This window comes from Heptranchias perlo, chromosome 1, assembly GCF_035084215.1.
Source record: "Heptranchias perlo isolate sHepPer1 chromosome 1, sHepPer1.hap1, whole genome shotgun sequence".
Taxonomy (NCBI): Eukaryota; Metazoa; Chordata; class Chondrichthyes; order Hexanchiformes; family Hexanchidae; genus Heptranchias; species Heptranchias perlo.
In genome coordinates, this window is record NC_090325.1 from 173,494,614 (window position 1) to 173,510,021 (window position 15,408).

At 43.6% G+C, this 15,408-nt stretch overlaps 1 protein-coding gene across 2 annotated transcripts in view; it reads left to right on the plus strand.

Annotated features, from left to right (window-relative positions):
• The window catches only part of LOC137327949 (alpha-1,3-mannosyl-glycoprotein 4-beta-N-acetylglucosaminyltransferase B-like), a 281,525-nt gene that overhangs the window by 143,055 nt on the left and 123,062 nt on the right, over window positions 1-15,408 (plus strand). For both annotated transcript variants that reach the window (XM_067993941.1, XM_067993951.1), the window contains exon 4: window positions 8,296-8,429. In XM_067993941.1, the coding sequence (XP_067850042.1) occupies window positions 8,296-8,429 (134 nt within the window). The remainder of the gene's footprint in view (window positions 1-8,295; window positions 8,430-15,408) is intronic.

The following is a 15,408-nucleotide window of genomic DNA, read 5'->3' on the forward strand; positions in this document are numbered from 1 at the left end:
TGGAAAGAAAAAAAACTTGCATTTATATAGAACCTTTCACGACCCTCAGGACATCCCAAAGCGCTTTACAGCCAATTAAGTACTTTTGAAGTGTAGTCACTTCAAAACGCGGCAGCCAATTTGCACACAGCAAGGTCCCACAAACAACAATGTGATAATGACCAGATAATTTTTTTTTGTGTGATGTTGGCTGAGGGATAAATATTGGCCAGGACACCGGAAAGATCTCCCCTGCTCTTCTTCAAAATAGTGCCATGGTATCTTTCACGTCCACATGAAAGGAGTTTAGGGTCTCATCGGAAAGGTGGCACCTCTGACAGTGCAGCACCCCTTCAGTACTGCACTAAAGTGTCTGCCTGGATTATGTGCTCAAGTCTCTAGAGTGGGATTTGAACCCACAAACTTCTGACTCAGAGGTGAAAGTGCTACCACTGAGCTGACAAACGGCTAACGCCTCCAATACCGTAAGAGAAAGTCCACGGCCAGCATGGAAATATTGCAACTGTGATTTTTGAGCAACTGCATATCCACAAATATTATGCATACGCAGGAGTTTCAGTGCTGCATCTTTTCTGCTGTGCATAGAAAGCAAATGTATCACCAATGGAACCAGCACGTGACATGGAACCAGTTCCAAAGAGAACAGTCCTGTAACATGAATAGGGCTTTAAAGAAGGGAAGAAAGGTAATTGGGGATGGAATGAAAATCCTAGAAAAAGGGCTAAAATGCAACTCAATGATTCAACAAGCTTATCTGATCTATTTATGTACAGGGAATATGTACAGTATCTCATTGCTAAGATGCCCTCATTTATTTCCTTTTGTCAAGCTAATGTCATAAATACTGCAGTGGCTTGATGATCCTGAGAGTATGAGTGATAATTTTAAATGGCTCTTTTATAAAATCTGAGATTGTCCTGTCAGTCACAGAAGAATTTCAGCTCTTAAGCTTTGTGGCGATTGACTTGTTTTGGCTCTGTCATGTAGCCTGTGAGCCCCTGAACCACCCAGTGGACCTTATATTCATGGAGCCTATTTGAACCTTAGAAACACCGACGGATCTTATATTCTGAGAGTCATCTGTTCCCTCCGCCTTTGATACACAGCTTTAATAACTTTTCTTTTATTTTAATTGAGGTAGTTTATTTTCTCCATTACTACTTCTTCCTTGTTCACTGTTTATTAAAATAATGTAAAGAATCATACAACACCAGGTTATAGTCCAACAATTTTATTTGAAAATCACAAGCTTTCGGAGGCTTTCTCCTTCGTCAGGTGAATGTGGGAATCCTTGAACGTTTCGCATTTATATTCAGAGAACAATACCTGGTGATTACAGATAATCTTTCCAACTGCCCGTTGTCAAGGCAATCAAAGTGTTCAGACAGAGAGATGTTACCTACAAGACCACCGAATATACAAACGGCCAGAACACAAGACAGAGAGAGAGGGAGAAACATCCGAAAGGAAGAGAAAGACAGAGAATGACCCGTTGTATTAAAAACAGATAACTTTTATTCGCTGGTGGGGTTACGTGTAGCGTGACATGAACCCAAGATCCCGGTTGAGGCCGTCCTCATGGGTGCAGAACTTGGCTATCAATTTCTGCTCGACGATTTTGCGTTGTCGTGTGTCTCGAAGGCCGCCTTGGAGAACGCTTACCCGAAGATCGGTGGCTGAATGTCCTTGACTGCTGAAGTGTTCCCCGACTGGAAGGGAACCCTCCTGTCTGGCAATTGTTGCGCGGTGTCCGTTCATCCATTGTCGCAGTGTCTGCATGGTCTCGCCAATGTACCTTTTCTTTCTTGGACACACGAATCTCCATCAAAGACGGGCACCTCAGCACCTCACTCTACCACAAGCCCACGGACAACCTCACAATGCTCCACTTTTCCAGCTTCCACCCTAACCACGTCAAAGAGGCCATCCCCTATGGACAGGCCCTGCGAATACACAGGATCTGCTCAGACGAGGAGGAACGCGATGGACACCTACAAACGCTGAAAGACGCCCTCGTAAGAACGGGATATGACGCTCGACTCGTCGATCGACTGTTCCGACGGGCCACAGCGAAAAATCGCATAGACCTCCTCAGAAGACTAACACGGGACGCAACCAACAGAGTACCCTTCGTCGTCCAATACTTCCCCGGAGCGGAGAAACTACGCCATGTTCTCCGCAGCCTTCAACATGTCATCGATGACGACGAACACCTCGCTAAGGCCATCTCCACACCTCCACTACTCGCCTTCAAACAGCCACCCAACCTCAAACAGACCATCATTCGCAGCAAATTACCCAGCTTTCAGGAGAACAGCGTCCACAACACCACACAACCCGGCCACGGCAACCTCTGCAAGACATGCCAGATCATCGACACAGATACCACCATCACACGAGAGGACACCACCCACCAGGTACATGGTTCATACTCCTGTGACTCGGCCAACGTTGTCTACCTCATACGTTGCAGGAAAGGATGCCCCGGAGCATGGTACATTGGCGAGACCATGCAGACACTGCGACAACGGATGAACGGACACCGCGCAACAATTGCCAGACAGGAGGGTTCCCTCCCAGTCGGGGAACACTTCAGCAGTCAAGGACATTCAGCCACCGATCTTCGGGTAAGCGTTCTCCAAGGCGGCCTTCGAGACACACGACAACGCAAAATCGTCGAGCAGAAATTGATAGCCAAGTTCCGCACCCATGAGGACGGCCTCAACTGGGATCTTGGGTTCATGTCACGCTACACGTAACCCCACCAGCGAATAAAAGTTATCTGTTTTTAATACAACGGGTCATTCTCTGTCTTTCTCTTCCTTTCGGATGTTTCTCCCTCTCTCTCTCTGTCTTGTGTTCTGGCCGTTTGTATATTCGGTGGTCCTGTAGGTAACACCTCTCTGTCTGAACACTTTGATTGCCTTGACAATGGGCAGTTGGAAAGATTATCTGTAATCACCATTGTAAACAATTTTACAACACCAAGTTATAGTCCAGCAATTTTATTTTAAATTCACAAGCTTTCGGAGGCTACCTCCTTCGTCAGGTGAACGATGTGAAGGAGGTAGCCTCCGAAAGCTTGTGAATTTAAAATAAAATTGCTGGACTATAACTTGGTGTTGTAAAATTGTTTACAATTGTCAACCCCAGTCCATCACCGGCATCTCCACATCATGACTGTAATCACCAGGTATTGTTCTCTGAATATAAATGCGAAACGTTCAAGGACTCCCACATTCACCTGACGAAGGAGAAAGCCTCCGAAAGCTTGTGATTTTCAAATAAAATTGTTGGACTATAACCTGGTGTTGTAAGATTCTTTACATTTGTCAACCCCAGTCCATCACCGGCATCTCCACATCATATTAAAATAATGAAAGACCAGACAGGTGCGAATGGGAGTGTTTCTCTCAACCCTGAGCATAAAGTCTCTTCGTGTTAATGCACCTATGTAAATATTTCTATTTCTCATGTCACCAATTCTTAGGGCCTCTCTGAATGAGATTGCTGATCTAATGCCAAATTATTGGCCCTTTTATACTGTGGATTCACAACCACAGGCAATTGTGTTGAGGCTACTTACATTCATTTCACACTGTGAGGCCTTTGTGGCCAGCAGATAGGAACCATTGATCTCAGCAGTCTAGGCTTGATTGAAACCCAGTGCTCAAAGGGACTGAGCCACTCAGTGCTTTTCCTCTTAATATTCTTTAATCCCTGAAATAATGATGTCCTTGACTACCCAGCCAATGTGGAAGTTGTCATGTTTTGGGTAATATAGCATGAATCCTGCATATAAAGGAGAAGGGGATCTAATTCTCCCCAATCAGGCAAAGTACCTCAGATATTCTTCTCTCCCTTATTTCTATAATTTATTTTAGTTTAATTTTTACTAAATTGCTAGCAGCAAGAAAAACACTATCAGGAGAGTATGCAAGGGATTCTGGCTCTTGTGAGGTCCTATACAACCCTGTCTCAGGTGTCCTTTAATCCCTTAGCCCACTACCTCATTAATTTGCATCAGTTTACATTTAAATTCCTTCTTAGCACTTTTTCCCAAAAATTGAGAGAGGAAATAACCAAAACTGGGTGGAAAAGATTTACTAGAATGGTTCCAGGGATGAGAGACTTCAGTTACGTGGAGAGACTGGAGGTGCTGGGGTTCTTCTCCTTAGAGCAGAGAAAGTTGAGAGGGGATTTGATAGAAGTGTTCAAAATCATGATGGGTTTAGATAAAGTAAATAAAGAGAAACTGTTCCCATTGGCAGAAGGGTCGAGAACCAGAGGACACAGATTTAAGGTGACTGACAGAAGAACCAAAGGCGACGTGAGGAAAAACTTTTTTACGCTGCGAGTAGTTATGATCTCGAATGCACTGCCTGAAAGGGTGGTGAATGCAGATTCAATCGTGGCTTTCAAAAAGGAATTGGATAAGTATTTAAAGAGAAAAAGTTTGCAGGGCTACGGGGGAATGGGACTAACTGGATTGCTCTTACAAAGAGCCAGGACAGGCTCAATGGGCCGAATGGCCTCCTTCTGTGCTGTAACATTTCTATGATTCTAAGATTATCGCCTCGAAATTCGATCACACTTCAAAACAAGGCTTTTTATTACTTCTGGCGCAGGTCCTGGATGTCAACATAAGAGCCCAATGCAAAATGGCAGGCGACACACTTCCAGCACGGAATGTGTACACATACACCGCCCGCCATATTGGATCCTTACACATGTTTTACAACTGTAAAACGGGTGTAGCGCAAACGAATTTCTAGGCTACTGTTCGCTATTTGTGATGAAATTGTAACCATCTGTACAATGAATGCATTTACAATGTTGTTACAAAAGTGGACAGAGGAAATCTGTCTTACGCTGGACATTTTGCGGGGCCTTGTAAGGGGATGAGCCTCTGCCTGTCCCTTATAAGGACAATGGCGTAGATGAGGATGGGGCAGGAAATAGGGACTCCTAATACCGGAAGTTCCCATATCCCTGGCCTCACAGAAACCTGGCATATCCATGGCGGTTTGTACGCCCAGTGAAAGCAAGTGTACCCGAAGACTCAAAGTGGCTACTATATGAAGGGTTTTGATAGAGTAAATAAGAAGAAACTGTTTCCAAGTGCAGGAGGGTCAGTCACCAGAGGGCACAGATTTAAGGTAATTGGCAAAAGAACCGGAGGGAAGATGGTCATAATCGATATGCAACGAGTTGTTATGATCTGGAATGCACTACCTGAAAGGATGGTGCAAGCAGATTCAATAGTAACTTTCAAAAGGGAATTGGATATATACTTAAAAAGAAAAAATTTGCAGGGCTATGGGGAAAGAGCAGGGGAGTAGGACTAATTGGATAACTCTTCCACAGGCATGATGAGCCGAATGGCCTCCTGTGCTGTATGATTCTATAAAAAGACTTCTGTCCAATCACATTGCAGTGAAAACATTTTATCTCCAAGATACAACTGCCTTGGCAGTTTACCCACTATGTATCCCTAAAAATCAACTTTACCACATGATTAACACATAAAACAATTCAGTCATTGATAAAAAAATAATATTCCCATCTCAGCTTCCAATTGCTCCAATATCTCAACCTTCCCACACACAACAATCTTGACCACAATTACACCGTCCCACACTAGCAGCCAGCACCACACCTACACAATTCCCTGCAGGCCCACTGCAGGTCCGGCTGAAACTGAGGGATGATGCTCTAAGGCCTGACCTGAAGAATGCATGCACTTGTGCAACAGACCAAAGGTATGGGTTTGTTGTCAATTCTGACCCTACGGCACAATTTATATTCACTCAACTCTCCTCCTTCTGCCCTTGTCTTCCATTGCACACAATTGCCTTTTAACCTTTCTTTGTAGCTAGACGATTCTTCAAGAAACAGTGACACAGTGGGGTGGCAACCACAGAGCAACTCTTCCAGTGGGCTCCCAAACCTCTTGACATGGCTGTGCATACCTTTACACCTCCAAGGCAAACACATGAGTTGCACTACTGAAGGGATCGGCCCCGATAAATATATCAACATATAAAAATGAAGAACAGGAAAAGACCATCCAACCTGTTCTATACAGTCATGGTACTAGCTTCTACACATCATCACCCCCATCTGCCACCACCCACCCCCTCCCCCCCACCCCCACCAACCCAACAGCCACGTAATCTCCTGAGAGAAGCAAAAAAACAGGAAAAAGCCATGGGTCAATTTAGGAAAAGATTGGGGGCGCTAAATTGGGCCATGTAGCACCCATTGTTTCGGTGCTACGCGGCATCTCCGACATCCAAGATGGCGTCTTGGATGCGCACACATGTTTCCACCATGATGTGCGCTAGGTGTCATCTTGGTATAGGAGTTTGCGCAGGCGCACATAACGAACGCTGGAATCATGTAAAGTACGGAGAAAATGGCTTCAGTCAGTGTGCAATGCTGATTTAAAGTGATAGACACCATTTTGGGACTTAACGCTCAACTCAGTGCACAGTCTTAACCCCAACCATCTGAACATGTCTTAGAGTGCCTGGAGGACCCCCCAGCAGCGCTATTCAAAGGGACTGTGCAGGATTTACGGGTTAGTGGCTGGATTATTGTTTCTGGCTGCTGAGACATTTGAAATTGTTTTTGGAGGTCTCCTAGACTTGAATACTAGGACGCGGGGACACAGCCTAACATTTAGAACCAGGACTTGCAGGAGTGAAGTTAGGAAATGCTTCTACACGCAAAGGGTGGGAGACATTTGGAACACTCTTCTGCAGACGGCAGTTGATGCTAGGTCACTTGTGAATGTTAAATCTGAGATTGATAGATTTCTGTGAACCAAAGGTATTATGGGATATGGGACTAAGGCGGTTATATGGAGGTAGGTCACAGGTCCACATGATCTCATTGAATGGTGGAACAGGCTCGAGGGGCTAAAGGCCACGGTCACTTGCTGTCTCCTGATATAAGCCACCTTCTCCTGCAAGAAAGCGGGACGTGTGTCTGGATGATGTGCCTGTCATGGTTGAATAGCTGCTAGTGTGCGTGGCCTTTGAGTTGTGGGTGGGCGGTATGAAACAGTGGTAATGTATAAGGGTGAGAGGAAATATCTGGTTGGAAGAGTTGAGTACTGATGGAAAGAGTGTGTTTGTTGGTATTTGGGGGATGGGGGGTGTAGTGCGTGGTGCAGTTGGTAGAAGACACCACTTGACAGTTGACCTCACTCACCTTGCCCACTCATGTCAAAGCATTGAACTTCTTCCTGTACTGCATCCACGTTCATGATGCTGTGCGCCTGGCATTGACTTCGACCCCCGCTGCCTCCTGCTGCCTTTTGGATATATGTCTGGAGGGCCTCTTGCCCCCCTCCCCCCGAAACACCTCCCCACCCCGCCATGGATGCAGGATGTCCCTCCTTCTGTCCACCTCTTGCACCAAGGTCTCTAGTGCATCAGCAGAGAACCTTGGTGCATGCACTCTCACAGGCCTGGTACCAACTCAGATCGGCAGATTGGTGAGGTCTGGCGTGCAGATTGGAGGATATGGGTTTAGTAGTACATAACCTTTATTCAATGTTTTAACATAACTCTATGTAAGGAATCTTACAACACCAGGTTATAGTCCAACTGTTTTATTTGAAAATCACAAGCTTTCGGAGGCTTTCTCCTTCGTCAGGTGAGCAAGTGTAACATAACTCATCAGTGTGTAAACATAGTGACGGCACCTGCATCTATGTTTTACAAGTGATATCTGATCTCTGTTCAGACTCCGTGCAGACAGTAGACTGTTATTTTCAGCACATAACAGGTACCAGCTACCTTTAAAAGATTTCTCAGAAACATCCTCCCTTTTAGAGATTGAGCTCCCCTGGTGGTGGAAAGTGCGAATTGCATTCATTCCACGTGCAAGGCCTGGAATGTAACGCTGATAGCAGGTGAGTCCTCGGGCCAGCCGAAACTTGCTTCCTGCCTGCGCAGGGGTCATTGGGCGTAGGGTAATAGCACATCATGTTACCTATGCCCAAAAACAGCCGCTATCCAATTTTTTCCCCTGGATGTTTACTACTTTCTGATAACTTGCAAAATTGGACACAAGTACTGAAAATTTTAAAGGTTCAATTTGAATAAAAGTTAGACTCAATTGTTTCTATTAAGCGCAGTTGTGAATCTGTACATAATGTCTTGGTCAAAAAATTCAAATGGAATTAAAATATTTCATATATGCCAATACAGCAGTTTCCTAATTTGCAGGTAACTAGAGCTATAGCTGTGGTGTATGACTTTACCCCCTTTTTTCTTCTTTTAGTCTTGATGGTGATGGGTGTACCCACAGTAAAGAGAGAATCGCAATCTTACCTGTTGGACACACTGAACTCCCTTATCTATGAGCTGTCTCCCGAGGAAAAGAAAGATTGCATAATAGTTGTATTCATTGCCGAGGTCAGTCAAGTTTTGAATATTATTTTAACTAATGCAATGTTAGTCTAAAATTGATTTTCAAATTTACGAGGTTAAATCTAGAAAAGCTTCTACGCCTCAAATTGATCTGTTTTCATGTTAAATTAAAGTTGCATTTAACCCTTTCAATTTTTCAGTTTATTTGGGAATTGTACTAAACGAGTTAGTAAACTTTATTATCATCAACACCCCTTTCTATATTTTTATATTTAATTTGAACATCTGTGAGAACTGGTCACCTGCCAAACATTTTTAGTATGTTCTCCATGTTGTAAATTAATTATTGCCATTTACCATGTTGAATGAACAAGCTCCACACAGCACAATAAATAGCACTTAACACCGAGGGGACAATCTGTTGCATCACTGTTTATTAATTAATTGATATACTATAAAGTACTGAAACACAGAGCAAGTGTTTCTGACAAACGGTGTCCACCCAAAACATTAACCCATCTTTTCTCTTTCCAAATGCTGCAAGGCCTGCTGCGTATTTCCAGCATTTTATGTTTATATTTCAAATAAGCTTTTCTGCTTTGGTGAAACTAACTTTCACAATGGTCTTGTGTTTGACGCAATTCTTTAATCATTAGGTCGTCATAGATCTCCATTTTGTAATTTTGAAGTCATTTATAAAAGACAGATCTCACTTGAAAAGAAAACTAAAGCAACTCCATTGGGATGATTTTGCTCCTTGCGACTCCTGAGCAACACTCAATTCCCAGCACAATGAAGAGAAAAAGGGGGCTGAGACCTGTTACATCAGGTCTCTACCTCCCCCACCCCCCACTAATCTGCCCCAGGATTTCTTGGGGAACCTCCAGTAGATGTAACTGGGTCTGTGTCTGCAATCGATGCAAGCCCAGCATTAATATTGAAATGAGGTTGGGAGCACTTTCTGCTGTCCCATATCACTTTCCAGTTCCGCTGTCCCACGTTACTTTCCGTAGTGAGGCTTGTTCCAGGACCCTCCTCAGACAGATTGAGAGTCTGTCTCAGATGCAGGTAAGATTTTCTTTTCCCTCCCCAGCACGATCTTTAGGTCTTGGGGCCGCTTGGCTGCAGCTCTTCAGCAGCAGCAGTGGCAACAGCCTGAGGGCCTTGTGGCTGGTGGTCAGGCCTACAGCTGCATTCCTGTTTCTACGCCCTCTTCCCAACCTCATGGCCCGGCATTTCCCTCACTCTACCATTACCAACAAGCCAGGGGATCAACCCTGGTTCAATGAGGAGTGTAGAAGTGCATGCCAGGAGCAGCACCAGACATACCTAAAGATGAGGTGCCAACCTGGTGAAGCTACAACTCAGGACTACATGCATGCTAAACATTGGAAGCAACATGCTATAGACAAAGCTAAGTGATTCCACAACCAACGGATCAGATCAAAGCTCTGCAGTTCTGCAACATCCAGTCATGAATGGTGGTGGACAAGTAAACAACTAATGAGAGGAGGAGGCTCTTCAAACATTCCCATTCTCAATGATGGCGGAGTCCAGCACGTTAGTGCAAAAGACAAGGCTGAAGCGTTTGCAACCATCTTCAGCCAGAAGTGCCAAGTGGATGATCCATCTCGGCCTCCTCCTGATATCCCCACCATCATAGAAGCCAGTCTTCAGCCAATTCGATTCACTCCACGTGATTTCAAGAAACGGCTGAGTGCACTAGATACAGTAAAGGCTATGGGCCCCGACAACATCCCAGCTGTAGTGCTGAAGACTTGTGCTCCAGAACTAGCTGCACCTCTAGCCAAGCTGTTCCAGTACAGCTACAACACTGGCATCTACCCGACAATGTGGAAAATTGCCCCGGTTTGTCCTGTCCACAAAAAGCAGGACAAATCCAATCCGGCCAATTACCGCCCCATCAGTCCACTCTCAATCATCAGCAAAGTGATGGAAGGTGTCGTCGACAGTGCTATCAAGTGGCACTTACTCACCAATAACCTGCTCACCGATGCTCAGTTTGGGTTCCACCAGGACCACTCGGCTCCAGACGTCATTACAGCCTTGGTCCAAACATGGACAAAAGAGCTGAATTCCAGAAGTGAGGTGAGAGTGATTGCTCTTGACATCAAGGCAGCATTTGACCGAGTGTGGCACCAAGGAGCCCAAGTAATAATGAAGTCAATGGGAATCAGGGGGAAACTCTCCAGCGGCTGGAGTCATACCTAGCACAAAGGAAGATGGTAGTGGTTGTTGGAGGCCAATCATCTCAGCCCCAGGATATTGCTGCAGGAGTTCCTCAGGGTAGTGTCGTAGGCCCAACCATCTTCAGCTGCTTCATCAATGACCTTCCCTCCATCATAAGGTCAGAAATGGGGATGTTCGCTGATAACTGCAGTGTTCAGTTCCATTCGCAACCCCTCAGATAATGAAGCAGTCCAAGCCCGCATGCAGCAAGACCTGGACAACATCCAGGCTTGGGCTCATAAGTGGCAAGTAACATTCGTGCCAGACAAGTGCCAGGCAATAACCATCTCCAACAAGAGAGAGTCTAACCACCTCCCCTTGACATTCAACGGCATTACCATCGCCGAATCCCCCACCATCAACATCCTGGGGGTCACCATTGACCAGTAACTTAACTGTACCAGCCATATAAATACTGTGGCTACAAGAGCAGGTCAGAGGCTGGGTATTCTGCGGCGAGTGACTCAACTCCTGACTCCCCAAAGCCTTTCCACCATCTACAAGGCACAAGTCAGGAGTGTGATGGAATACTCTCCACTTGCCTGGATGAGTGCAGCTCCAACAACACTCAAGAAGCTCGACACCATCCAGGACAAAGCAGCCCACTTGATTGGCACCCCTACCACCACCCTAAACATTCACTCCCTTCACCAACGACGCACAGCGGCTGCAATGTGTACCATCCACAGGATGCACTGCAGCAACTCGCCAAGGCTTCTTCGACAGCACCTCCCAAACCTGCGACCTCTACCACCTAGAAGGACAAGAGCAGCAGGTACATGGGAACAACACCACCTGCACGTTCCCCTCCAAGTCACACACCATCCCGACTTGGAAATATATCGCCGTTCCTTCATCGTCGCTGGGTCAAAATCCTGGAACTCCCTTCCTAACAGCAATGAGGGAGAACCTTCACCACACGGACTGCAGCGGTTCAAGAAGGCAGCTCACCACCACCTTCTCAAGGGCAATTAGGGATGGGCAATAAATGCCGGCCTCGCCAGCATCCCATGAACGAATTTTTAAAAAACACAAGGTCCTGTGCGGGGGCAGACCTGTGCAGGAAGTGCTCCCAGGCCATGAAATTTGGGCACTATGTTCCCTTCACAAGTGCAGCGCACAATGGGTATGCCATTCTTGTCTGGAGCCTTGTGGAAACTGTTGGGTGGGTGGGAGGAAAATCGGCCCTTATCATTTAGGCAGCACAGTTACTATTCATGCCTTTGTAGATTGAACAAACAATAGCTAAAGTAAACACTCTTTGAAAAGTGTTTCCTAACTATCAGTATATTAAATTATAAAAAGATGCGTGCAGTTCACTTTAGATCAATTACAAATGGTCCACAGAAATTTATCAATTTAAATTTTTTGTGTATGTTGGGAGTTTTCTGAAATCGTTCACCTGAGGAAGGAGGTAGCCTCCGAAAGCTTGTGAATTTAAAATAAAATTGCTGGACTATAACTTGGTGTTGTAAAATTGTTTACAATTGTCAACCCCAGTCCATCACCGGCATCTCCACATCATAGCCCCCTCCAAGGCAGAGTACAACACACAAGGTCAAAGACGTTCTTTCTGGTTAAGCAGACAATTATGTCATTAATCAATTGTACCATTCAGGTTGAAGAGTGTGAACAGCAGATTTCCAGCTATTGTGAGGAGATTTGTTTGGTTTTGACACGTGGCTAGCACATCAAGAACATCAAGTTTGTCTCCAAGAATAAAGCCTGAATATTCAACAGGTGTCTGCAAGATCAGCATACATTTAACATTCCAAAGACCCAAAGTACTAGAAAATTTTACATCAGTCTGAATCTGATTAAAAGCAGCCCCATTATCCAGGGCACAATACCTCCTCTTGAAACAAACAACTATCTCTAGACGATATTTGTATATTGGCTCATTTCCTCCATGCAAAACCAAAAGAATTTATTTCAGAAAGTAGCTAAGAGAATTTTATTATCAATTTGCAAAATATCAGCCTATTTAAAATTTCATATGAAAAAGATACAATTTTGTGACTTGGAGCTAGAAAGAACTCTGCTTCCATCACACAAACTTCTAATAGTATTTTATTAATTCTTTGATATTCTCAAATGACAAAGTCCAACAAAATTATAGCTACTAAAGGCCAAAGCCTTCCCCCTCCAACCACACAACCTATCCATCGCAGGATAGATTCAAAACAAACTGGAAGAATCCCAGATAGGTGCCAACATTACCAGTCTGGAGAGAAGTTGCTCTGTTTTTAATCATTGTTTTTCTTTTTCTTTTCTCCACAATTTTATCCTCTTGCCTCCTCTCTTGAAGATGTTGACTCCTTGTGTACAGGTGCACAAGACCTGGGCATCATGCAATACCTTGCCCAAGTGGTCGTCATTCACACGTGAGGCTTGATAGCAACAGCCAGCAGGCCATTTGACCATGGGAAGGCATAATCCTGTTCTCAGCCAATGTCCACAAACACACACTTCCAGCAGGAATCATCTAACTAAACGCACACTAGGCATCAAACCTGGGCTGCATCACTTAGCTACTCATTGAGTCGTCTAGGAAGCTGCTCACGTTTTGTTAGGTCAACTCCATCGACCCCCAAGAATTTATCAGTTGAACCATTGTGGATGCTGCTGCTCTATTTTCAGCAAACGCTTAAGCATTTTTCTCTGATTTTGTTTATTCCTACAAGACACCACATGAGATAAGGGCTGATTTTACAAACATGCACTGCTGGTGGGGAGCCTCCCGATATTGTAAAATTGTCCCTTAATGAATTCTGACTGGATACTGTTGTGAAAATGAGAATTAATCCTGTGCAAGATTCTAATGGAGCAGTTTATAGAAAAAGCCAACCCAGTTCAAGATTTACTTTCCTCTTGCTACAGCATTTAATTGAGACTCCTTAAATTCCACCATGCTCATCCTCATGTCAACTTTCTAGGCACCAAAAAAAATAAGCCATGGCAGTTTCAAAGAAAAAAAGGCAGTAGTGTATTCTTGGTTTATAATAAAACTACCAAACAATAAACAAAACACTTGTAGAAGATAGACTTCAATCTGTATGCTATATTCAAAGTTAAGTAAAACCTTAACAAAGTAAACACCTAACATAATCAATAGGCTGTGACACTGATCCAAAACTACATACAAAAGCTACTCAAGTAATCTTCACTCTAACACTGGCATTTTACATAACTTCAACCTCAACTATTAAATCCACTAAAACTTCCAACCAAATCAGTATCAGTATCGTTGGAGCTAAGGAATAACAAGGGCAGAAAACACTGGTGAGAGTAGTTTACGGGCCCCCTAACAGTAGTTATACTGTTGGACGGAGTATAAATCAGAAAATTAGAGGAGCATGTAACAAGAGTAATGCAATAATCATGGTGTCTTTAATCTTCATATAGACCAGGCAAACCAAATAGGCAAAAGTAGTTTGGAGGACGAGTTCATGAAATGCATCCGAGACAGTTTTCTAGAACAATATGTCGAGGAACCAACTAGGAAACAGGCTATTTTAGATCTAGTATTATGTAATGAAACAGAATTAATTAGTAATCTTATAATAAATGATCCTCTGGGAAAGAGTGACCATAATATGATAGAATTTCTCATTGAGTTTGAGAGTGATGTAGTTAAGTCTGAAACTAGGGTCTTAAATTTAAATAAAGCCAATTATGTAGGTATAAGGGGTGAGTTGGCTAACGTAGATTGGGAAATTAGATTAAAAGATATGACGGTAGGTAAGCAATGGTGAACATTTAAAGAAATAATTTGTAATTCCCAATGAATATCCATACCCTTGAGGAATAAAAACCCCACAGGAAAAGTGATCCAACCGTGGCTAACTAAAGAAGTTAAGGATAGTATTAGATTAAAAGAAGAGGCTTACAGCATTGCCAAAAAGAATAGTATGCCTGAGGATCAGGAGGGGTCTAGAAATCAGCAAATGATAACCAAGAAATTGATAAAGAGGGAGAAAATTGAATATAAGATTAAACTAGCAAGAAATATAAAAACAGATTGTAAAAGCTTCTACAAGTATATAAAAAGGAAGACAGTAGTGAAAGTAAATGTGGGTCCCTCAGACAACAGGAGAAATTATAATGGAGAATAAGGAAATGGCAGAGATGTTAAACAAATATTTTATATCTGTCTTCACAGTAGAAGACACAAAAAAATATCAGAAATAGGGGGAACCAAGGTCTAATAAGAGTGTGGAACTTAAAGTAATTAAGATTAGTAAAGAAAAAGTTTTAGAAAAATTAATGGGACTAAAAACCAACAAATCCCCTGGACCTGATGGCCTACATCCTAGGGTTCTAAAAGAGGGGGCTGCAGAGATAGTGGATGCCTTGGTTATGATCTTCCAAAATTCCCTAGATTCTAGTACAGTCCCCGTGGATTGGAAGGTAGCAAATGTAACCCAGCTTTTCAAGAAAGGAGGGAGAGAAAAAATAGGGCACTACAGGCCAGTTAGCCTGACATCAATAGTTTGGAAAATGCTAGAATCTATTATTAAGGATTTAGTAACAGGGCACTTAGAAAATCATAATTCGATTAGGCAGAGTCAACACAGTTTTATGAAAGGGAAATCATGTTTGACAAATCTATTAGTGTTTTTTGAGGGTGTAACTTGCAGGGTAGAGAAAAGGGAACCAGTGGATGTAGTATATTTGGATTTTCAAAAGGCATTTGATAAGGTGCCACACAAGAGGTTGCTAGACAAGATTAGGGCTTATGAGATGGGGGGTAATATATTAGCATGGATTGAGG